Source organism: Solanum dulcamara, chromosome 8 (assembly GCF_947179165.1).
Source record: "Solanum dulcamara chromosome 8, daSolDulc1.2, whole genome shotgun sequence".
NCBI classification, from domain to species: Eukaryota; Viridiplantae; Streptophyta; class Magnoliopsida; order Solanales; family Solanaceae; genus Solanum; species Solanum dulcamara.
In genome coordinates this window covers 72,837,209-72,863,640 of record NC_077244.1, presented here as the reverse complement: position 1 = coordinate 72,863,640, position 26,432 = coordinate 72,837,209, and the positions used below count along the sequence as shown (strand labels likewise).

The 26,432-nt window shown below is 32.5% G+C and overlaps 3 protein-coding genes across 4 annotated transcripts; all 3 read right to left on the bottom strand.

Annotated features, from left to right (window-relative positions):
* Nucleotides 1-11,632: 11,632 nt before the first annotated feature.
* On the bottom strand, nt 11,633-15,560 carry LOC129898718 (mitochondrial phosphate carrier protein 3, mitochondrial-like). The gene is made up of 6 exons (XM_055973365.1): nt 15,046-15,560; nt 13,061-13,422; nt 12,916-12,959; nt 12,336-12,550; nt 12,121-12,245; nt 11,633-11,935 (listed from the first exon to the last, which is right to left on the bottom strand). The coding sequence occupies exons 1-6, from the start codon at nt 15,322-15,324 to the stop codon at nt 11,893-11,895; spliced, it is 1,068 nt and encodes a 355-aa protein (XP_055829340.1). The 5' UTR covers nt 15,325-15,560; the 3' UTR covers nt 11,633-11,892.
* A 1,046-nt stretch (nt 15,561-16,606) lies between these two features.
* LOC129898720 (uncharacterized) lies at nt 16,607-20,127 on the bottom strand. Of its 2 annotated transcripts, XR_008769435.1 has the most exons (9): nt 19,933-20,127; nt 19,722-19,824; nt 19,140-19,219; nt 18,706-19,035; nt 18,452-18,528; nt 17,634-17,664; nt 17,487-17,555; nt 16,785-16,888; nt 16,607-16,695 (listed from the first exon to the last, which is right to left on the bottom strand). XR_008769435.1 is itself a non-coding variant. In XM_055973367.1 (8 exons), exons 1-8 carry the CDS (start codon nt 19,993-19,995, stop codon nt 16,871-16,873), a joined length of 771 nt encoding a protein of 256 aa, XP_055829342.1. In that variant the 5' UTR covers nt 19,996-20,127; the 3' UTR covers nt 16,607-16,870. The 2 variants fall into 2 exon arrangements, 1 of the variants encoding a protein (XP_055829342.1); XM_055973367.1 differs by having other exon boundaries at nt 16,607-16,888.
* A 1,168-nt stretch (nt 20,128-21,295) lies between these two features.
* On the bottom strand, nt 21,296-24,891 carry LOC129898719 (40S ribosomal protein S3a-like). The gene is made up of 7 exons (XM_055973366.1): nt 24,786-24,891; nt 24,661-24,708; nt 24,470-24,575; nt 22,326-22,463; nt 22,025-22,210; nt 21,722-21,922; nt 21,296-21,592 (listed from the first exon to the last, which is right to left on the bottom strand). The coding sequence occupies exons 1-7, from the start codon at nt 24,794-24,796 to the stop codon at nt 21,497-21,499; spliced, it is 786 nt and encodes a 261-aa protein (XP_055829341.1). The 5' UTR covers nt 24,797-24,891; the 3' UTR covers nt 21,296-21,496.
* Between the last annotated feature and the right edge of the window lie 1,541 nt (nt 24,892-26,432).

Below are 26,432 nucleotides of genomic sequence, written 5' to 3'. Positions count from 1 at the left end.
TTTGATGGAGGTCAAATATATTTACTTTTGATAAACTTAAAAAATCAAAATTACTCGGATTATACTTAAAAATCTATTCTGAACCTTCTGAAAATGGAAAACAGAGAAACCAATTTTGTCATTTTCTTTAATATTTAACATGTCTGTTCAATAAGCATCAAAGATGATTACAGGATATAATGCCAAAGCAGTGAACAAAGATACTATTTAATTTTGACTAATCCTAGGTTCTGCTTTTTTGTTTTTTTTAACCATAATAATAAGCTACTTAGTAATCTTTGACATGTGTTAATCATTTGTTTGCTAATATAAAAGTTCCTTTCTTTACGTCACATCTGGTAAAAGGAAATTAGGAGAATATACTGTCCGTCCGTGTGCTGTATACAACTTATAAATAAAAGTGTTGGAACCCAGTATTTATGAGTTGGTTTGTTTGGATCTTAGCTTTTTCATATATCATCAAGCTGTTTGATAAATATATACAAGAAATGGATAATATTTTCAATGATTGATGTAAGAATAAAGAACCAATATTCTTTTTGTTTGACTAGAAAACGAAAATCATGCACGAATGTGACCTCCATTTTGGTATTATGCATGTTTTTCCAGCAAATTTTTATGTAAATAATTGATTTGGCTATATATATAATATAAACTGATTAATAGTGCAGCGTGATTTCTGCTTAATTAGCCACTACTTGGACCTTGCTTTTGAATACTCCATCAAGCACGTCTCCTACGGTTTTTAGGAAAAATATATTATTTTTTAAAAAAATAAAGAGAATAATATTTCTGAAAGGTGAAAAAATAAGTTCCACGTTTATCGTCTTATATTCAGCCTCCAACACATCCCACTCCCATAGCCTTCATTAGGCTTTTCTAGAACAAATTTGATGATCCACCGTCAACGAATATATATGCACGATCTAGCATGCCTATTTGTGAAACAAAAATATACTTAAAAAATTGTGAAATAAAAAATGAACTTCCAGTAGCCTCCCCAATTCCACTCCCTATACCAGTAAAGTGTGAAAGGGGTAGCAATAATAAATCATATCTAAATATTATAAAGTGAAATATTTTGATGACATATTTTATCACAACTTATTTTTCTTTGAATAATATACAGGGATCAAATGAGAGTTCATTTGTTTGCGTAAATTATATATAAATGATTTTGGAATAATAATATTTTACTTATTTATTAAATATTATAAAATAGGTAAGAATTCACTTTTTTTTTTAGGAAAACATTTTTCACCAATAATTTTTTCTTTCATACTGTTAGTGTGTGAACATTTTAACATTTTATTAAATTGCAATTTTAGCAATTGTCCATTGATGACATTTAATGTCATCTTTATTATTCTTTCTTTAGTGCATAAAAATGTCTTTCATTATCATCTTTATTTAGTGCAAGACTAAATCATTCCATTATGTATTTTTAATTTAATTATCACTAATAAGTGGTGCACTAAATCATATTATTATGTATTTTTAATTTAATTATCACTAATAAGTGGTGCACTAAATCATAATGGTGCACTAAATCATAATGGTACACTAAATGATGATAATGATGGCATTCTATTATTTTTTTCATCTTTGTATGATTTTCTCTCCTATAAATAGAGAGGTCTTCTTTGTTTTGAAGGGAGAATAAGAGAAGAAAAATTGAGAGAGTTAAGTTTATATAAAAAAGAGAGTTCTTATTAGTTGAAGGGAGGTGTTCTTTGTGTAGAGCTTTAAACTCAACTCTTGTCCAGAGTTTGTTGAGTTACATTTTTGTGATAAGGCTGTTGTATCCTGGAGGGGACAAGTCAAGAGGACTACTGCTGGACCAGTGAAACGATTTACTGCAGTGGGCTTGAATCTCCTTAAAGAGAGCGAGATATCCGCGCCTCAGCCAAGAAGTGAAGTTAATTTCTTCATTTTATTTTTTAATTGTAATTTGTAATCTTATAATTTCTCCAACAATTTTAAGGAGATTCAATATGGCTACAATTGAAAAATCCGCGGATATCAAGATGGGAGATCTAAACAAACCATTTCGGTTTAATGGTAATCATTTCAAGAGATGGAAGGGTAAAGTACTTTTCTACTTAAGTCTTCTCAATGTTTCATATGTGTTGACTCAAAAAAATCCTAATAAAGTTGACATCCTCTCCATGGATAACGATGAACTAATTTCTCATCAAGAGAAAGTGGAAAAGTACAATAATGATTCCTACAAGTGTCGGTATTATATTCTTAATTGTCTATCTGATAATTTTTATGATTATTATGATAGAACTTACTCTAGTGCAAAGAAAATATGGAAAGCATTGCAGAGTAAATATGATACCGAAGAAGCTGAAGCGAAAAAATATGCTGCTAGTCGATTTTTTCGTTTCCAAATGGTGGATGATAAATCAGTGATAGACCAAGCTCAAGATTTTATAATGATCGTTGGAGAGCTCAGGTCTGAGGAAGTCAAAATTGGAGACAATCTTATTGTTTGTGGCATAATAGACAAACTTCCACCTTCATGGAAGGAGTTTCAAAAAACTATGCGCCACAAACAAAAGGAAACCTCTCTTGAGACTTTGATCATGAAAATCCGCATGGAAGAGGAGGCAAGGGGCCAAGATGCACTTTTACAAAATGAAGAGAGCAACATCACAACGAAGGTAAATTTAGTTACTTCAAAATATATTACTCCTGAATCTAACAAAAATACCTCTTTGAAGCCTAAGAAGAAAAAGTTCAAGAAAAATAATGGTAGACTTTCCAAGAAAAATAATGGTGAAAATAGCCAAGCACAAAATCAACAAGTTTATGATAAAGGACCGTGCTTTGTCTGTGGCAAGAGTGGGCATATTGCTCGATTTTGCAGATACCGGAAACGTGGTCCTATACCTCAGGCAAACGTTACCGAAGAGCCTTTTGTGGCAATGATTACAGACATAAACATGGTTGAAAATGTTGATGGATGGTGGGCTGATTCTGGTGCAAACCGTCATGTCTGTTATGACAAAGATTGGTTTAAAAAATATACTCCTTTTGGAGAGCCCAAAACCATCATGCTCGGTGATTCTCATACTACTCAAGTGCTTGGAACGGGAGATGTCGAATTGTGTTTTACCTCTGGAAGGATATTAACTTTGAAAGATGTACTTTATACTCCTTCCATGAGAAAAAACTTGATGTCTAGTTTTCTTCTTAATAAAGCAGGCTTTAAACAAATTATTGAATCTGATCAATATGTAATTGTGAAAAAAGGTATTTTTGTGGGAAAGGGGTATGCTTGTGATGGGATGTTTAAACTGAATGTTGAAATGAATAAAATTTCTACTTCTGTTTACATGCTTTCTTCTACTAATTTTTGGCATGCTCGTTTGTGTCATATTAATGATCGTTATGTTGGAATCATGAGTAATTTAGGATTAATCCCAGTGATTAAAAAGAATTTTGAAAAGTGTGAAGCTTGTAGTAAAGCAAAAATTACTAAAAGGCCTCATTTTAAAGTTGAAAGAAAAACTGATTTATTAGAATTAGTTCACACTGATATTTGTGAACTTGGAGGAATTTTAACTCGTGGAGGAAATAGATATTTTATCACTTTCATTGATGATTTTTCTAAGTTTACATATGTTTACTTAATGAAAAATAAAAGTGATGCTTTTGAAAATTTTAAATTTTTTCTCCATGAGGTTGAAAATCAGTTTGGGAAGAAAATAAAAAGAATTAGAAGTGATAGAGGCCGTGAATATGAGTCAAATGAGTTTAATTCTTTTGTTAGATCATTGGGAATAATTCATGAAACTACTCCTCCTTATTCACCTTCATCTAATGGTGTAGCGGAAAGAAAAAATAGAACTTTGGTTGAATTGACTAATGCCATGCTTATTGAGTCAAATGCACCTTTGAATTTTTGGGGTGAAGCTATTTTGATTGCGTGTTATGTGTTAAATCGAGTGCCTCATAAAAAGACTAAACTAACACCTTTTGAGTTGTGGAAAGGTCATAAGCCAAATTTGGGATATCTAAGAGTTTGGGGTTGTCTAGCCTTTGTGAGGCTAATGGATCCCAAAGTTACAAAATTGGGTAAGAAAGTTACTACTTGTGTTTTTCTTGGTTATGCTTCAAATAGTACAGCCTATAGATTTTTTAATCTTGAAGATAAAATTGTAATAGAATCAGGTGATGCTATTTTTCATGAAAATAAATTTCCTTTTGATTCTAAAAATAGTGGGGGTCAAAGAATTGAACAAAATATTTTATCACTACCTAGTTCTTCTTCTTCCATTTTAAAAAATAAAGAAATTGATGATTTTGAGGTAAGAAGAAGTAAAAGAGCTAGAGTAGAAAAAGATTTTGGGCCTGATTTTTATGTTTTTAATGTTGGAGATGACCCTTTCACTTTACAAGAAGCTTTATCTTCGTATGATTCTATTTTTTTGAAAGAGGCTGTAAATGATGAAATGGAATCACTAATTTCTAATAAAACTTGGAAGTTAGTTGATTTACCACCAGGTTGTAAAACAATTGGTTGCAAATGGGTCTTACGAAAAAAGTTAAAACCAGATGGATCAATCGATAAATATAAGGCTAGACTAGTTGCTAAAGGGTTTAAGCAACTAGAAGGCCTAGAGTTTTTTGATACTTTTTCTCCGGTAACAAGAATTACATCCATTAGACTTTTAATTGCTATGGCTGCAATTTTTGATTTGCATATTCATCAAATGGATGTAAAAACTGTTTTTTTAAATGGAGAACTTAATGAAGAAATTTATATGGAACAACCTGAAGGTTTGTTGAAGCAGGCCAAGAAAGCAAAGTATGTAAACTTACTAAATCCCTATATGGCTTGAAATAGGCACCAAAGCAATGGCATGAAAAGTTTGATTCCTGCATGATTGAAAATGATTTTAAAACAAATGAGTGTGATAAGTGCATATATCATAAGTCTTGGAATAATACACATGTTATTATTTGCCTATATGTTGATGATTTATTGATCTTTGGCTCGAATATGAATGTTATTGATGATACTAAGAACATTCTTAGAAGCCATTTTGATATGAAAGATCTTGGTGAGGCAAATTTTATTCTAGGAATAAAAATTACTAGAACATGTGATGGAATTTTCCTTGACCAGTCACATTATGTTGAGAAAATTTTAAAAAAATATAACTTTCTTGATTGCAAGCATGTTTTAACTCCTTTTGATTCAAGTGTACACTTGTTTCCTGTTCAAAGTGAAATTGATGTGATAAATCAAAAGGAATATGCTAGCGTAATTGGAAGTTTGAGATATGTGACTGATTGCACTAGGCCTGATATTGCATATGCAGTAGGAGTACTTAGCAGGTTTACTAGCAAGCCAGGTAATGAACATTGGCATGCTATAACAAGAGTTATGAGATATTTAATTGGAACAAAAACTTGTGGTTTGTTCTATAAAAAATATCCTGCTGTACTTGAAGGCTTTTCTGATGCAGATTGGAACACTTTAGCAGGTGATTCCTGTTCTACCACTGGTTACATTTTTACATTGGGTGGTGGTGCTGTTTGTTGGAAATCAAAAAAACAAACTATAATTGCTAACTCTACCATGGAGGCTGAACTAATTGCTTTAGCTTCAGCTAGTGAGGAAGCGAATTGGTTAAGAGATTTATTATTTCAAATATCTTATTTTGAAAAACCAATTCCTCCAATTTTAATTCATTGTGATAGCACTGCAGCAATTGGTAGAGTTCAAAATCGTTATTACAACGGTAAATCCAGACCTATAAGGAGGAAACACAGTAATGTAAGATCATATTTGACAAGTGGTACCATTAATGTTGATTATGTCAAATCTTGTGAAAATCTTGCAGATCCTCTTACTAAGGCCTTAACAAGAGAAAAGGTCTGGAGCACATCGAGGGGGATGGGATTGAAGCCTATAAATACATGAGTCATATATGAGGAAACCCAACTTGGAGACTAGAGATCCTATAACCAGGTTCAATGGGAAAAACGAATCATATGATGACTTGTTGTGAAAAAAATGCACTATTTTTATTCCCTCCCTATGATGTGAGTGCATTGTTTCCTGTAGTGAATTGAGGAGGTTGAGTTTAAAAAAACTCTTAATGAAAATCTGTAGCCCGTATGGGTGGAGTGTTAAATTTACAGGAGCACTCTTGATAGATTTCACCTATGTGAGTATGGAAGTAGGCCGCTTCCTATGAGAATTAGGCTTATTCTCAAAAGCACTCATAAAACCGGGATAGCACAAGGCCGTAATGTGCTGGCTTATAAAGCTCGTGACAATACCTTGATTACTATGTGTGAGCAGTAATATTTTATGTCCCTTAAGCAGTCATAGTTCAAGTCTGAGACCACTACGACTCTGGAGTAAAAGTTATTGTTTCACTAAGTGGAGGTTCAATGCAGAGCACACCTTCATTATGTATAGTAATCTTCCTTCAGCTGATAAACTCTCTTATACAATATTAAAATGAGTGGGGGATTGTTAGTGTGTGAACATTTTAACATTTTATTAAATTGCAATTTTAGCAATTGTCCATTGATGACATTTAATGTCATCTTTATTATTCTTTCTTTAGTGCATAAAAATGTCTTTCATTATCATCTTTATTTAGTGCAAGACTAAATCATTCCATTATGTATTTTTAATTTAATTATCACTAATAAGTGGTGCACTAAATCATATTATTATGTATTTTTAATTTAATTATCACTAATAAGTGGTGCACTAAATCATAATGGTGCACTAAATCATAATGGTACACTAAATGATGATAATGATGGCATTCTATTATTTTTTCATCTTTGTATGATTTTCTCTCCTATAAATAGAGAGGTCTTCTTTGTTTTGAAGGGAGAATAAGAGAAGAAAAATTGAGAGAGTTAAGTTTATATAAAAAATAGAGTTCTTATTAGTTGAAGGGAGGTGTTCTTTGTGTAGAGCTTTAAACTCAACTCTTGTCCAGAGTTTGTTGAGTTACATTTTTGTGATAAGGCTGTTGTATCCTGGAGGGGACAAGTCAAGAGGACTACTGCTGGACCAGTGAAACGATTTACTGCAGTGGGCTTGAATCTCCTTAAAGAGAGCGAGATATCCGCGCCTCAGCCAAGAAGTGAAGTTAATTTCTTCATTTTATTTTTTAATTGTAATTTGTAATCTTATAATTTCTCCAACACATACCAAACCATCCTACCTATGGATAACTGCAAATTAAACTTTACATGATAAAGCTAAAGAGAACTAATATGAGTATATATTGTTAACAATCCCATATTACTATTAACAAGGATTAATTAAAACCAAAAAACAGCATATTTCGACTAATTTACTTTGTACACTGGGTAAAACTAATGATTTTTCACAAAAAATATCCTCAGTATTATTGTATAATAATACCCTGCTATTATATAATTTGAAATACATTGAACAACACATTATATTCATGGTACTAAAATTTATTTGCTTAACTTCTACGATAAATGGAATTTCTAAAAGAGTGGGATGCTAGGAATTAATTTTTATCCTTCCCTCAATTAACCAGAGGAGATCCTAGCTAGGGTATTGAACACCCTTCGGCTGTTTTATTTTCTTTTTCTTTATAGCTATGTGTTATATTTTTAGTGTTTAACTAAGCACACGTATAGTATTTGACAATATATTTATTTACGTTTTTGTATCATTTGTATGCTAAATCATTCTAAAATATTAAGAATCGCTAAAAGAATGATAGAGATAACACAAGAGAATTGCAAGGAAGAATTATATTGTAGATAATTTGATTTTTTTGCTTGATGTTTTTACAAATAAATGTTCCTATATTTATAATACTAACCTAGGGTCTAACATGTAAATAATTGTTATACAAGTCCTTACATATTTACAAATTATAAGTCTCCTTTCTAGAATACTCTACAAGCCTAGAATATTTCAAGAACCTTTCGTTCAAATGTATGGTATTTTAGAATCTATCGTGCAAAATTTCACATTTCTCTAGAATCTTTCACTATGGTCGAGTCTTCTTCCTATATAAGTCTTCCACATGGACAATTTTATGTTACATGGCGCCTAAATGGCATAATGAGGTAGCCCTTATCTTTTTTAAGTAGTTCATAATTTATTATTTTTAATTTAGACTTTTAAAAACCATGTGCCTCCTTGTTCTCTCTTTAGCCTGTTAATTCCCTTAGTAGGCCAGCTTAGCACAAATTAAAGTAGAATCAATCACAACTAATGAACTGGATACTTAAAGCAAAGAAAACTAGAATATTAAGCATGATGCATTATTTCAAATGGTTACTATTACTTTGTTGATAAATCACTCTTAATATAAACTCACCTGCAGAAAAACATTGAAAAAACAAGAAAATATTTGGAACGTGTTATTACGTTCATCATTAATGAAACACATAAAAATAACACAACATTACGTAGTTGCAAGTTTTAAATTGTTGGAATGATTTAACATCAAATTAATCCAGTGTGAGCCATGATTATCGAGTCGACAAAATTCTAAGTTAACGTTTGGCCCCAAGTTTTCAAATATTCTTGGCAAGTAATTTTTGGATGAAGTTTCACTATGCGTTTGACACAATTTTTCTCAAGAATATTTGACTGTTTCAAAAAAAATTATTTTGTACCACTAAGTTTCAAAAATTATTAAAAATACCCCTAAGTTTGTGTTATTATTTTATAATAAAAATGTTCCGTTAAAAAAAATCTTATAACATAATTGATAACAACCAACAATAACAAAATAACAATATGGGCAAGAGCAATACATTAATCAAATTTAAAACAAATTGTTCTTTTTTCCCAATCTTCTCACTCGAACTATTTTTTCGGATGAGTTAATAACAAACTATTCTTTTATAAAATCTTCCAACATTCTACGAACAATCTCTTCCCTACAATAAATGATGGGTGTTCTTATAAAATATAAAAATTTAGGGTAATTTTTAAATTTTTAAAACTTTCCAACTTCCCAAGTTCTAGTTTTTTCTTAAACTTGAAAACTTGGGATAATTATCAAATTTATTTGCCAAGTAATAATAAATTATAATGACCAAACAATAGTTTTTAATTTTTTTCCAAAAATTATTTGGGGCCAAACGACACCTAGCTACCTAGCTACTGTAATAGCATTCTACTACTTAGTATATATAATCATTTACTATAAAAAGATTCCCTTTAAATCTCATGTCCTTAACACTGACTCTAAATTGAATAAAGAACACATAAGAAACATGTGGTGCAAAAATCAAAGGCTTTAGACTTTTATATTCAATATTTGAGGCGGATCCACTTGTTTGGAAATGGAATGTGGAAGCCAATTTAGAAATCCCATGATAAATACTCCTTTCATCTATTTATGTTTATCATTTGATTTGATACAGTTAAAAATATTTTTATCCCTCAAAATTTATGATTTAAAACAAATTTTAGATATTCGTGTGGTTATAAAGCATTGTTTTATTAAGATACATAAAAAAAGAGTTTTCAAGTTAAATTATTTCTAAATAGACATTTGGTCATAGGATTTGAAATCCCAATTTTATCTGAAATCATTTGTTTATGAAATCTGCACAAATTTTCAATGTCAATTTCAAATCTGAAATTCTCCAAAAAAAAAATAGGAATTCAATCTTTTTTAAATTTAAAACTTAATCCATAAGTTTATATTTTTCAAAAAAAGACCCATCATTATAAAATTTGCAAACAAAAAAAAGAAAGAAAAGAAAGAAAAGATACATTACATGCTCAACGTGAAGAGATTGTATGTGCTTTGTGAAAAGATTATATTAAAAAATAACTAGTTACTATTATTATTGACTAGTGGATCTTTGTATAATTATGTGTATTTGAAGTTTGTAACAGCGTGTAATCACAAATATTTATTTTAAAAAGAATCATGGAGATATGTTTATTAATGGGTTGCCTTAAGATATTTCGATACCTTATTTATGAACTATGATTTGCTCATATAGTAAGATTGCATAAGAGTTGGAGAAGTTTTAATAGTTTCACAACTTGTGGGGATTTTATGTTTATGAAAAAAATATTACTTAAAAAATTCAAATTGTATATCCAAACAAAATTTTAACTTCAAGTCAACATAATTTCAAATTACTAATTATGTCCAGACGGACCCTAATTATAAAAATGTGCTAGGATGGATATCGGTAGAGGAAAAAATCTCATTCTGCTGTGGTTGAGAACCAGTTTGGGTGTTCGTAGCCAGAGGTAACTAATCTTTGACTACAACTATCCTCTCAGCCACCCTCCCATTTCTGAGATTTTACTGAGAGGGGCTACGTGCTCAGATACACCTAAATTCTGATGTTCCACGTCCTAGAGTAATGCCCAGCTTGCTTACTAACCAAAGCTAGCTTATTAAGGTAGTTTACTTTTTTATTTTAGAAAAAAAAGGCGAATTCATTTTTCTATTGAAAGTGCTTTTAATAGAGAATAGGAAAAAACCTTGCCTTATTCAAGCCATGAAAATGTAGAAATCCTTTTAACAAGTCTTACGCTATCTGAATATGAATTACTTTGACTAGTAAATTTTACATACCAGAAGGTTAAGAATAAAAGACATACAGATTCTCGAAGATTAAGACAAAATTTCAAAATAGTGAATATTAATTGAAGAAATAGATTGAGTCACAACCAGGAGCGGATTTACATAGCTCAGAGGGGATGCCACACCATTCTCTGGTCTCGATTGAAAATCTATATATATATATATATATATATATATATATATATATATATATATATTTATAAAGAAAGTATAATTATTAAACGTGTCACTCTTAGAAATAATGAGTCTTGTGATGTCAGTGGTTAAAACTCAGATTTACCATCGTAGGGATGCAAGTTCGAAGATTAGAACCCTATACTTCTTATAAGTAAAATCTTAATTAAATTAACAGAACAAGTTTAAATTTTGTATACAAATTTGCTAATAAATATTAGGTATTATCTTGCTTTACGCAAGAGTTTTTGCCATAAGTTACTATTAAAAGTAACGTGGCACCTAGAAATTCAAAATCCTGAATCCGCCTCTGATCACAACAAAAATATATTATTATTTTTTTAAAAAAAATAAACTAAAGTTGCTATGAACTGTCACTAATCTTTTGTTAGATTGCTCGTAGCCAACAATTTTTTTCCTAATTCATCCGCTAATCCATCTTTAAATAGGATCAACTCTTGCTTAATTAGCTACGAAAATTGTCCATCGCTAATTCTTGTTTTTAAAAATAGTGTGGTGTTGTGTTTAGAGCTGAAGAACAATCGGAAGCTTGGAATTGTAACCAGGATTTTGATATACACGATATATACAAGTAATATATAGTGTCATAATGGATTACAGCTTTGAATTTCTACTCCAAACCAATCCACATCACCTCCAGTATTCCTAAAATTTTGTATATAGCTCTTCCTCCAGATGTTCCCAACCCCTCCCATTCAAAAGATATTGATTAAAGATTTTCAGTCTTGAATTGAGACTTCAAATGATTCTTTAACGAAGGCGAAAAAAATGATGAAGATGGTGGTGGTAATGAGAGAGTGCTCACGCTTTTCAAAGATAAAAATAGTATGACTATCATGTTAAAACAAGAAATTAACACATTTTTCCAAATTAAAAATCATTGTTACAAAGTGATTCTTTGGTAGCCAAGCCATATGGAGGATAATATAATTCATCCTACCAAGAAAAAACATCATATGTTACTGCAAAAGTTGAATGAATGCAAAATTTTCCTAGCTACTAATGTTCAAACTTTTGGATGGAATTAAAACATTTCCAGTTTCCCCTCTGCCTCTAAATGAAATTGTTATACTGGAGAAGGATTTTCACATTTTTTTCTTCACTTGGCAGGGGTAGGTGGAGCGGCACCACCAGTCGTTGGCCTGCAAGAGCAATGGGTTAAACATCATTTCAACAAATTATAACAAGTCACGAGTATTTTGATGAAATTTCTTGCGTACTAAAGATTAACAATAATGTTTAAGAGTTAGCTGGAACAAGTCATTTTTTGACTTTCGTCATACCAAACACACGTTTGATTAGACAATTGCATACAGAAGAAACTTACAGTCCAACGAAAACTTTGAAAGAGTCATAGATACCCCATTGTGCTCCAGTGAGTGTACCAATCATGACTATACGAATAGGAAGACCACGAGTACAAAGACCCATCACACCTAGCTTGTTCACAGCCTGCAGAAGACACAATCACTTTAAAAATGAAGCAATAATTTTCAAATGTACAACTAAATTACTATTAAGGAACAGAATTTGTTAACTCACATCGCCCACAGTTGCCCCTTTGGCGTTGTTAAGGAAAGAAACCAGGTTATCAGCAGGGTGTGACACAATAGCACAAAGAATACCAGCTAAATATCCACCAGCAAAGCTCACACCGAGCTGCGTTGATTTACTGCATTGGTCTTTTGGTGTTGGGATGACATTTTTGTAGAGTTGTTCCACAATTGTTTCAAATGATGCAAACTTCATCATGGTGTCTGTAAAATAACCCAATGTAAGAATAGAATGTAAAATAATAGGCTGATATAAGTACTTCATTGAGGCAAAAAAAGTTCATATATACACCAAGCTTGCAAGAAAGTGTTACATTTGCATAAGGCTTCAAATGTAATCTTTGCTAACGTTAAAGGTTTTATCCCTCTCAAAACGTGAAACCTAAAACTAGTCCACTACTAATTATAGCTAGATGAAATAGTTTTATCTCCTTTTAGAGAAGTCTTATACCCTATTTAATTCTTCTTCAAAAGGTAATTCTGTTTTAGCTTTAGAAAATCAGATAAGACAATATAATTTATATAATTCAAGTCGAAGAAACTGGAGATAAGAAGATACGTAGACTTACATGGAATTTGTCGTCCCCAGAGAGGAACAATCCCCTTGTACAACCTGTACACACAAAATCAAACAGCCAAACTTCCATTAGCAACCTGTGTATAATAATACATGTTGCAAAAGAATAATTCGCGATCAACATAACAAGGCATTACCCAGAGGCTCCCTCAGCCCTAACGAATTTAGGAAGTCCATCAGACAAGCCTCTGGCAAAACCAGGCTGAGTCTGGACGCGAACTTTGACAGCCTCGAATGGGCAGAGAGCAACATCAGCAATAACTTCAGCAGAAGCAGAACCAGCAAGGAAAATCAAAGTCTTGTACTTGGCAGCATTCTCAGGGCCAGCAAGGTCTGTGTAGTACTTCTTGAAATATTCATAGAATCCATATTTGCAAGCTCCCTGAGCGCTGTAACCTAGCAGGGTAGGCACCCATCCCCTGAAGAAGCCTCTAGCACCCTGCTCCTTAAGTAGAACACCAAAACCAGAGGAAATGCTCTTGTATTTTGCAGGATCGATCTAGAAATTCAAACAGCATCATAAACCACATTAGTAAAAGCAATGTAAACTGATTGAAACTACTCCTATATTACCAAAGATTGAAGTTATATACACTGACAATGTAAAGATATTTTATACTTTCATCTATTATAACACGTTAGTTACCGTCTTTATCAGGATACAATTCAATATCTCTTATAACTTACGCGATTGTATAGATATATTTTACACTATTGATTCATAACACTCAATAACACATGAACAGCTTTGTCCAGTGACCTTAATGACCCACATAATTAAAGTATCATCTAATAATTAAAATAAACAACCAGCAATTCTTACTAATACTTCCTATGTCCCAATCTATGTCCCAATTTCGAGAGTAAATCAAGCTTTTCTTTGACCAAAATTTCTTTTATGTCTTATAAATATTTTTAAGTTGTTAATTATTGTGATTTATAGTTTTTTTTAGATAGTTTTCAAATATATGAATTTTATTTCAGAAAAAACTCAAAGCTCCTATGTCTGAATTGACCATCAATGTTTAGAAGTTTGAATTTTAAAAATTCAACTGTGCCACATAAATTGGGACAGATGCAGTAACAACATTTCCTTCTTGTTCTCCTAAGTAACTTGTTAAACAAAGGAAGCAAAAACTCTATTCATGTTCAAGCACAAAAAAAGTTGTGATCTTGATCTTAAACATAGGGGTGAAATGTTATTAATCTGTATTGTAAAAATAATTTAAATAGTAACAATAATTTTTGGAAATAAAAGACAGAAATTGAAAAATAAGAACCGGGTCTGAAAAATATGTAAGAACATAAAATTGAGCCCACTGAAATGCACAGTGTGTCCTTAAGGAAATTATCCCCCTCAATGTACCCGAGGTTTTGGAATCTTTCCTCCCAGAATAGAACGATTTACTCACCAAAATAGCGGTACAGCAAATTAAGGTGACTGCGAACCACTCGAAGATACTATATCACACGAGTTTTTTTTTTTTTTTAAGAAGTGCAAAAAGAAGAAGATGAGTATCAGAATTTTTTCGTAAGGAACAATTCTGAATTTTTTTCGTAACAAATCTGAGGATCAACAGAAATATATAGCGTGTTTGGGAAAAGGTTTGCAACTTTTCAGAAAAGGTTGCAACCTTTCAGATAGTCTGCAACCTTTTAGAAAATTCCGTTGGGAAAACAAAATTAATCCGGGAAAGAAAGAAACGGGTCGGGTCATGGGTCAAGATTTTTAATTAATTAATTAATTAAAATTAAAGGAAATTTGGTCCAAAAAGATTATCAATCCAAATAAATTCGATGCCGAAGCCAAGCCGAGCGAAGACGGCGCGATGGGAGACCCTCTTCTTGACCCTTTTTGACCCTTTAGCAACATGAAAGAGTACTTCTACTTTTAAGCAGGAGACCTTTTTTTTCCACCACCTATAAGGACAAATACTTATTTCATAAAGCAAAAAGGAATAACTCATTTTTTCCTCGGCTTCTTTTTTCCTCCATTTCTCATTCAACCTATCTATTAAACCAACATGAAAAAAATGAATACATTGCTTTTAGGCTTAGCTCGAACCAAGAACATGAAAAAAAATGTATGCATATAATAAGATGACGCGTTGAATAAAGGTACCTGCATGTTGCACTTGACAAGATCGAGGGGTGTAACGGCCATGTGAGTGAGACCACAACTCATAACACCACCAAAAGTACAAGCAGCGTAATAAGCAGGTGAGAACATCTCTATTTTACCTGAAGACTCTTTTGGTGCCGGAACCAAAAAAGGCTTCTTGACAATTGATGATTCACATGTATTAGTAAATGAAGAGAATGATGATGAAGAAGAAGCCGTGTTATAAAGAAAATTGGGGATCAAGGTTGTCCGGAATTTAGAGTTATCTGTGTAGGCCATTGTAGTTAGGCAATACAGAGAAGTTCAACACTTGGTGTGTATGTGTTGATTAAAGAAGAAGAAAATGTAGTGAAAGAAGATGTTATTTAAGGTGCAACAGGAAAATTAGGACCGTTGCTGTAATGGTGGAGAATTGAAGAATCTGCTTTATTATGGAAGGAAGGGCTGTCCATAATTGGCTCCTACTTAATTTATCAAATGAAGGGTGCCCTCTGTCTCTCCTTTTATTTCATTTACCTCTGCATTTTGGTCTGGCTTGAATTTTATTGATCAGTTGACCTTTCTCCTTTAAATCTGTTTTTTTAAAAAGAAGATATAGTTGTATGTACGGGTGATGAATAGGCGGATTTGATTAAATTTGATAGTCAAGACTAAATCCGTTCAAGGTTTGCTTGAGGCGAAACGGGTTGGGTCAAATCATAAACCCAATCATCCAACATAATCCAACATTTTACCTCAAAACTGATTTTGAATCACACACATATATATAATTCTTAAAGGTTAGATCTTTAAGAGTAGTTTTAATTTAACACAAATTGTATCGAAGAAGATACAAGTTATATTTTAAGATTGGATGGAAATAGTTATAGGAGATTCAGAAATAACAAAAATTATCAATTGATTTAAGAATTTTATCAACCAATAAATTAGCAGTGAACTTGAGTACCAATAAATATTTAACCAATCGGTAGAGTCTATTGATAAATAATATTGTTTGCTTGCTTGGGTTGGGTTACATTTTGACCCAGCGAGTTACACTACTTTGATCTGTTTTAAACAAATCGACCTGATCCAAGCCGTAAAAACACGAAACGGATTGGGCAGGTTCCAGTTGATTTTGCCACCCCAAATTGTATGGTGGTAGAAACTTTTCAGTTGGCATATTCAAATCTAAGATTTATGAATGCAAATAATCGCATTCACTACTTTAGGATAATAAAATTCGGAGAGAACGTACACTTCACTGGTTTTTACTTTACATGCCAATCATCTTATTCACTACTTCAGTTTATTCTAGCCATATGTAGTAGGTACTCGGTGGAATAGTTGAAGTGTGGGCAAACTGGTCTGACGCCACTATCATAAAAAATAAAGCAAAACAAAACAATGACACAAACATAATTCTAGCTTTCCTTGGAACAGCTTAAATTTTAGGCAATAGAGCTTTTATGCCCGCTGCAACTGCTTTATTCGGCCCACAATGTAGACTACCAGAGAAGCATTTAAGAAAAGTATTACAATGCACGGAAGCAGCAAGTATATATAAAGAACATAATGCACATAAAGTTAGTGATGGTCCTGATGAGGAAAAAATAGTACAAGTTGTCCGGCAAATACATTGGGTTGTTGTCTGACAAAAATGCTTAAGACCTAATAATCAATTATAATCTAAGATCAATAACAAAACTAGAACATAATGCTACTCTGCAATTTCTATTAGATAATTCACATTATGCTACCTCTTCACAGGTTTCAACTTCGTCAAGCTGACATAGGCAAAAACTTTGTAAGATGCTTCGCAAACGGACTCTGAATCACCTTGCAGTCATTTATCTTCACCTCCCTTCATTGGATAGAGATTTTAGAGAAAAGGAAGAGATAATTTATCAGGAAAATGTGTCTCTAGTGTGTGTAATCCTAAATGATTATGCACTTCATATATCCAAAAAAAAAAAAAAAGAGAATATCATGGATTTCACAGAAATGAACCAGTTGTCATTCATATGACACAACGCTGCTAAGAGATTAAAAAAAAAAATCTTTCATCATTGAATCTAAAAATTTGCAGAAGTGGAACCTCGACAAGAATGTATAGTACCCAGACCCCACTTTGTGGGACTATATCTAGTACAACAACATACCCAGTGTAATCCACAAGTGGGGTTTGAGAAGGGTAGAATGTATGCAGACCTTAACCCTAACTCATAGGGATACAGAGGTTGTTTCCGACAGAAGAATGTCTACTAACTTCTTAAATCAAGAAACAACTCTGTAGAAAATTTTGGCATAAGATTGCTATGACAGAATTTAAGCATTACCAGTTGATCGAGTAATCGAATGCATGAAAAACATGTTGGAAAATTTTGAGTGCACATGAGATGACAATCTTATTTGAGTCCTCTTGTTCTGTTATTTAGTACAAGGAAATAGAGATTGCACACCTGTAATACAGCTTTAGCTTCATAATCAAATGACTTGCAAAGAAGCTCATAATTTGTCTGTAAACCCATCTGCAATACCAACAAGAAGATGTAAAGAGCTTAGGCAATTTATGATGAGAACTGAACTATTGCAGACAGTAGATTTACCTGTGAGGGTGACATGGTAGATATCAGGTACCTGCAGAGGTTGACGTATGAGTGTTACTGTAAACGGCTAGTTAATATAAACAAGTGAATAAAAGCAAATATATCTTAATTGTAATTTAGCAGCTGAAAAAGAATTCACTGTTAGAAACTTTTCAGGTTAGAAATAAGCATATGTTATTCAGTACTGAGAGGAAAAGGCTGAGAGTAAACTGGAAGTTGATTATGTAACAGGTTGATGGTATATATTTGACAGGTTCCAAAAGAAATTCTCCTGATATAGTTAAATTCCAACATTTTGAGCTGAATTGTTGAATCATATAATGCATGTATAAGCGTGTTCAATACATCAGTTAGCATTAGTTTATCATAAATAGATCTCAAGGTAATTCTTTTATACAAATATATGTTCATTTTACAACCAAAGTAAAAAATACAGAAATCTCCTGTAGCTTCAATAATTTTTCGGTCAGCTTCTACACTCTAGAATGATGATGCCACATCTTATGACGAGATATGACAAACAGTGTTAGACTAAAGAGGATACTACTTTTGGGTAATCATACAAATTGAACCAATTACTGTTAAATATGAATTCCAGATGACAGTATGTAAATTTGGATATTATCACAACATGCAGAATGCATAAAGAAAGAGGACAAATATAACAGTTCTATACAGAAGTGAAAAAAAAACATCATTTACTTATATTTAAGGTGTAGCCACCTAAGCTTATTATACTGATATTTCAATACCATAAACATGTAAATGATATACACTAAACGCACACAAATTGCTAATATAACATATCAATAGATCACCTTAGTTTATTCCTATAGAAGTTCATTGCTATCATGTTTGCCTTCTGAACTGTTAGCACCACGGCACTCATTTTGCTCTGCAAAGTATTGATAAGCTTTCATTAGCACTCACACATAACTAACAATTCTCTCTATTGCAAGACTAGTATATTCATGAGTTAAAGTATTGATAGCTTCTCCACCACCATCATTTTAGGAATCAAAGTGAAAAAACAGACATTTATAATAAGAATGAGCAAAGATTAGTCCATCACCTTCTGAGCAATCAGCTCAATTAGCACCATTAAGAATTTTCCCAGCCCCTTCCCCTGAACACGATGCTCAAGCTGTAATTCATACACATAAAGAACAGGAATTTCTTCCTCGATGGTGAAGCGGTAATTTACAAAAGCCACAAGATGACCCTTATCATCCATACCGTCTGCATTGTTCCTTCCTTTATGTGATAATTTGAGCATAATGTTGGCATCCACATTTGAGATCTCATACACAAATATATAACGAGCTTCAGAAGAAACCATCTCCCTCCGCTTCACCTTCTCTTCTACAGGCCACTCTGTTCCATATGATGACTCCATATTCACCTGTAAAAGGCATATACCTTCAGAAAAGAGGAAATATCCCCAAGATCATTGATTTATTGTTGTCGCTAAAACTCTAATTACAATAAGTTAGCCATTTTTACTACCTTGAGGAGATTTTGAATATACTGCTTTACTGGAGAAGAAAGGCTATCTCCGCATCCCGAGTCCAAGTACACCGACAAATCTAATGATCAAATCAACTATACATTACACACACAGAAATTGTATAAAGTATAACAGTAAACAACCTTATACATAACCAATATGGGTTATGGTAGGATGGATAGGATCTCAGGTTCAAGCCTTGCCCCTAGGTATGAAAAAAATTCTATTAAAATCACTTGTGTTCCCCCTTAAACGGCCCCAATGTGGATACCGGAACACCGGATGGGAAACCCAAAACATGCTAGAAACTATATTAGCTAGAGAAAGATCATAAGCTATCATCTAATGACTCTTCCCTTTGGGGAAGAAAGATGACAGAATATGTGTAAAAGGGTAAAAGAGGGCTCTTGTAAACCTCCTAAGAAGGATAATTTTTTGGACTAGTGCAAAGGTAAGCTTTTTTTCCTCCAACAAACCAACACCCACCAAAAAGAAAACACAAAAAGGATAGAAAATGAAGCATTTAGCAGATTCACCAAAAAAATACATTAATGGGTATGAAATAAACAAAAAATCCGAACCCTTTTTCTGGTAATGGCGAAAAGTTGGAAAGGAAGAAAAAGGGTCTTTCTGGGAGACAGCAGCTTTGATTATTTCCTTCACCTTCTTCTTCTTTTCCAGTATCTGCCTTCATAAAACAAAGTACGTTGAGCTGTTAATTATTAGTTTGTTTTTCTAGATTTTCAAAAATTGATGATTTTGGGAAAATGGGCAAACGTTAGTTGATGTTACCTCTTTCCTCGTCATTTTCTTGTCGGATTTCTTGTTGGACTCCACGCTCTTCTCAGCTTCCATTGCTGTCTGCAACAAGATCGTCTGAGCCTTGCCGCTTTTGGAAGGTTTATATACTTTCACTTTCTACCCAAGATTTTCGAAAAGTGGAAGCACTTCTACACCCCAAAATTCTTTAAAATTCTAAATGGACCCTTAATATTTGAAATATAGTAGTATATACTATACTTTTGTGTTGGGAGGGTATTGGAGTCGTGGACTAAATTATTTCAAGATTATAGTTTTATAATTCTTGGATTAATTTATTTCAAATTTAATAGAATAAGATGAGATATTTAAAATTAAATTTATATTGTGTTTGATTGATGATATAAATTATAATACAGAACATAAAGGTAGAAAATATGAATACAAAATTGATGTCTTCACTTGCAATCTTGCATAGGTTTATCAAAATTGTGACCCTTCAAAAATAATGCATTTTCTGTATAATTCAACACTAGTGCAGTGGTATCTTTGAAAAGTTTAAACAATATAGGTGTTTAATATCCACTTTGAAATCCGATTAATCTGAATCGCGTGAAAAAAAATTCTACTTTAGGAGTAAGGCAATTCCATAAACAGGGTTCAAACCCCAAACTTCCCGTTAAGGATGGATACTTTCCATCCAGCACTGTCATATCAGGAATTCTTCACTTAAGATAGATTTGGTCAAGTGGTACAACATCGCTGTGGCTCGGATCGTTGCTACTGCATGTGGTATATTTGCTTTTTTAACCCCTACATTCTGTAGGCATTCATGCCACAGTAGGCTGCTTCCAAGTAATAGTAAGTGCTACTCAGAATTGCCAGACCATGTATCTCAAGAACTTCTTCGAAATGAAAGCTAAATCAACCACAATAACATATACCCATTATAATTCCACAAATGAGGTCCGAAGATGGTGAGGTGTATGCTGACCTTGTACCTAATCAAATCAAAGAGAAACAAAAACCATAAAAGCAGCCTCCAATTCACTGCTGTTCTTTTACAAGCCCCCTCCCTCACACCCTAAGAAACTGCAGAATGAACGATGAACTCTGAGATATTTTCCAGGACTCAGCAAATTCTTTCAGTAGTATAGTTATACAGTAACACAAAGCACAGAAGCACAAAAGAAGGAGGATATTCTAAAGTGCTTTTACAATGGAACGATGGATGCTTCCCTTTTGCAATAATACTCACTTTTTTCCAACAATATTTCCGGCTAGTTTTATTATTATTACCTTATTTATCAACCAATTCGATTGGGTCTACATATAAGATCCTAATTTTCAACATTGAAATGTTCTGTTGTCATCCTGCCTAAACTGGATACAAATCTGTCCTAATATAGTATAGTATTAAAAGATATAGCTGAAAAACGATATCTTAAACTGTGAATAGTTTAACATCAAGCATAAACAAAAGAAAGAGATCCAAAATTTTGGTAGGTCATGCCTTCGACAACTCAACTAAGACAAATGCAAAATTTTAGAAGACTAGAATATCCATATTCAGACAGGAAATCCAAATGAAACAAATCTAAGCTCCAGGAACCTCAGTTTCTGCCTCAGCCACTGTTTCATCAGCTGGTCGATCCAACTTCACACCAATATCTTCTGAATAGTCACCGTGCACCTGCAAAAAAGAAACTCATTAGTAGTGTTTCACAAACAGATGTAACTCAATAAATCTATTGCACTTCTGAACTATCCAAAACATGATGCTCAATGTGGTGTGCAGAAACTGAAAACAATCCAAACTTACCTCCATCAGCTTGCCAAGATCGAATTTAGGGGCCTTGAGGATCTTGACTTTGCGAATATAAACATTTTGTAGCGGGAAAATGCTTGAAGTAGCTTTCTCAATCTCTCTACCAATTGATTCAGGGATGAACTTTGCTACCAACTCCTTCAGGTCACAGGAACTTGCTTGGTTTCTCATGATCTCAACCATTTTGCGACGGATCTAACAGAATAATACACACATGTTGATAAATAATCAAAAGTGAACCTGCCAGATATTATCAAATAAGTAAATAAGTGAGATCAAGTTCAAAATACCACCAACCTGACGGATCTGGCTGCTCTGAGCATAACATGTCCGCTTCTGCTGGTTTGGACGCTTCTTTGTAAAAGCAATGCAGAACATCCTGAGAGTATAGCTATCTGTAGTCTTCACATCCACATGAGCCTCAATCAAAGTCTGCCACTTGCGCACCAGAGACCTCAACTTGTCTGTTGTGAAATCCATTCCCTGAAGTTGGCCAACGATAAAGTTATTTTATTTTTTTCAAAACAGTCAAAATTTCATCCAAAAGAGCTATTCTCCAGTCTTGTGAAGAATTGATAGGTTAAAAGAATCATCCTACATGGAAGTTTGTGAGGACATTCCTCCCTTGCACATCTTCTGCTCTCAAGCGGATCTTCCTGAAAGCCTGATCCTCATCCTTCTGAAGATCAGCCAAACTGACTTCAAATACTCTGTGCTTTAGTCCTTCGGAAGCAATCTGGAGCAAAAATGGGACAAATGCACTTGTTTAAGTAAATCTGCATTTGCAGTCATATAACTCAATATTTAAGAGATGAAACTTCCACCTTATTATCAAAGAGAGAGAGAGAGAGAGATGAAACTTCCACCTTTAAATAATAAGTAACACTGCAGTTGCAGTCATATATAGATATATCTAAACATAAAACATCACCTCCAAATAAAAGTCATACAAAGACATGTAGAGCATAAAGAAAATGGAAAAAGTTAATAAAACAGTTTCCTGAATTAACCTATCAAAGGTGAAAGAAGAAAACTAACATACTCCACATATGTTCTACAGCACAAAAATAACTATTACTATACTTCAATTTCAAACTAGTAGGTTTGCTATGTGAATCTTAAGTATGTACACCTTTGGAGTCTATACATATACACATGTGGTATTTTGCTAACATGTTACATAACTAGAGTAGGTTAGCACTGTCCACATTTTTCTTTACTTTACCTTAGCTTATCCTTGCTGCTTCACTATATGAGCATTGTTTTTGTACATCTATTTTTCCTATTTGATTCTTCACTGGAAATACTTGCTGCTAGAGCCTTCTTCAGGTTTAACCACCATTGCAAAATATCACCACCAGTTCACCAAAGTTGAAGCACCAATTTCCCTCACTTCAACATAGAGACCACCATATGGCATATAGCACCATCACCATAACTGCAGGGCCAAATAATACAAGCCCACCAAGAGAAATACTTCGCACTCACTCAAAATCCACCAATGTATGCAGATATAAAATTATTTTTATAATTGCACTTGTATAACCGCGAAGAATGTTCAAGATTTAGCTCTAAATGAAATATTTCAAAGAAAAAAGACGGAAAAAAGTTGTCGGAGAAGAGATTAAAAGCACGTCGTCACGCAGGAAGCCAATTCAACCTTTACCATATATGATAACAGATGATGACAAATGGAGAACATATCTTTTTGTTTGGGTGAGGGTGAATTCTTGGATATAAATTATTAAAAAGACTCTTCAGTGAAGTGGCTAGTTAAGTGAGAATGGTATTTTGGGTATAGAAAAATAAGAACAATGCTAACCTTGCTACTATCGTGATGTAGGATAGCAATCAGACGTGTTTCCTTACATTACTACATTCTAAGGCATTCAATATTGTGAGGACTCATCATATATTGACTAATTTTACACTGATTATCACCTTATCAAAAAAAAAACTTTGCACTGATAACCAACCTACCACTCCTATATTTTTTCATCGTACAACCCTCTAACATTATCCAAAATGTCAGCCCAAAGAGCAAATATGGAGGAACCTTATGTCATCAATTTTAAACCCTGTATGATCTAAAGAAGAAAGAGCAAACACTGCTCAGCAACTTCACGCTACTTCCAAAAACACTTTTTAAGTTCAAGGTGCAGACATGGATTCAGAGTTGCATCTCTTAAACTACAAGCATATCATACCCCGAAAGGATAATCTAGTTAATTGCATCAGATGATTAATCCCAACATAAAAAATAATACAATATTTGATTGACAGCAAAATATGCATAACTTATCCGTTGTTTGGTTGGCTATTGGTGGTATCCAAAAAAAATCCTAATAAGTTATGTGAAAATCTACGCATGCCCTAATAAAGAAAGTTTTTCATGTATTACAGTGTTTCATTATAAACCCTATCATAAACAATCCCAATATTATAATTCTCACATAAGTAGTATATGAACCAAACACACTTAAGAGTTCTGTGCACCACTCTTGACAAACAAATTATATTTTTACAATTTAGATAAGTCAACTGTCTCCACGCTTAAAGACAAGTAATTTGTCCACTTGTTGAACCAGAGTAGAAGTCCCATTAAGGACTATTATTTGAAGTGTATATACCAGGATATTTGTCAATTATTCAGCATTGCACTTCATAACTAAAGAAATCACAGAAAAGGGTATTTTTTCTAGAGGTAAAATGAAGTTGTAGAATATGATAAGAGATTTCGACCTTAGTACCCTGAGTCCTAGTGACCAGAGTTTTACCAACGTTCTTGATTTCAAACACTGATGGTGCTTTAATGTCGTACCAATCCTTCTTAGCATATGGATCGGCCCTGCCCACATTTCACCAGAACCCAATCAATCAGTACGTCCAAAAAACTAAAAACAGAAACAATAATCAAAAGAAAAAAGACTTACGCCTTCTTCTTTCCTCCCTTCTTTCCCTTTGAAATCCTCTTGTTCTTACTGTACAACAAAGTAACATTAGAATTGAAAGACAAACAGAAAGAAAATAAAAATCAATCAGATCAATCGAGAGATACCCGACAGCCATCTTGAGAATGAGAAGTTGAAGCTGCTTTCAGACGGGGTGGGGTTTGGAAGAAGAGGAAGGTGAATCTATAATGCTGCAAAACCCTAGTTTTCTTTCAACAAGCAACTGCTTACTGGACTTTTTGGGCTTATTTACAGGCCCTTAGAGACTAATGGGCCACTAAGTATTGGATTGCCTATTCATTCGGCCCATACACAAGTATACTTATGTTGGGTTCATTTATGCAAATGTTTCTTATTGGAAAAATTACTTGATTGAGTGCTTTTTAAAAATTATTTACTGATTTTAGCGATATTTTTTATTTATTACCATTTATAGCAATATATAGCAATACTATGATAAATCTACACTTGTATTAAAAGTGAATTATGCATACAATATAAATGTATTATAAGTGTTTTAAAATATATATTATGTTTGTGTAGTAAGAAATTAACATAATGTATTATAAGTCTATTAAAGTATGTGATAAATATATTATCCATCTATAAAACTTGTATTATATATGTTTTATAAATAGTTCTCTGCAATATGTATTAAAATTGTATTATAAATGTATTATAAGTGTTCAGTGAATTTTTTTTTATTGCTATAAATAGTAAATATTTTCTTAATATTGTATATTTATGTAAGTTTCCCTTCCTTATTTAGGCTAACATTTAGATTTTGTTCTCATTTTGAAAGCAGTTCACATATAGACATTGGAATATTATCCTATCAATAACGTTAGACTTGAATCTAATTTCTTTCGTATATTATTCAATTATATGGATAAAATATTAGACTAACAATTCACATTTATAATAACTTATAAACTTTTTACAACATGATCTAAATGTTTTCGCGTAAGATTTCCAAAAAAATATATCTTGTATTTGATCTAAAAGATGCATAAATTATAAATAAAAATCAAAAGAGAGTCATTTATTAAACAATTATCTAATAAGGAATAATTGATGAAACTTTCGGCTACATTCAAACTCAAAGAGCTTTATGGTTAAGGAAGATTTGTACAAATAGGATGGCTTTTGAACGCAGGACATGTGAATTTAATGCGTAGGAGTAAATATAATATTTTTAGAGTAAAAGGGTAAATATGTTGAAGATATGAGTATTTTATATCGTAAGGATAAATATGATTATTTTAAAAAAAAAAATTGGATGGAAAGGATAACTATGTTGAAAAAGTATAACAAAGAGAAAATATGATTTATTTGTGAGTGTACAAGGGTTAATATGATATTTTTTATTTTTTTATTACTTCTTTTATTTTAATTTGTTTGTCTAATTTTTACTTAACACGAAGTTTAAAAAAAAAAAAATGAATTTTATGCTCTTAAACTAGAGACATGTGGAATCTATCAAAATGTCATTTAATAATATGGTCTTAAACATATGTCATGTGGAAAGTTAAAAATAAAAGAATTACCAAAAAAGGAAAGCGACGTTTTTTTTACGGATTAAAAAAAAGAGTGACAAACAAATTGAAATGATTATTATTTTTTCTTTAGAGGTCGTTCGATAGAGTGCATAAAAATATATAGTACTAAATTCTAGATTAATTATGTTGAGATTATTTCTTATCAAAGTTGTTTTGTCTTTAGCCATGTTTATAATTCATATATTAATAAGCCTT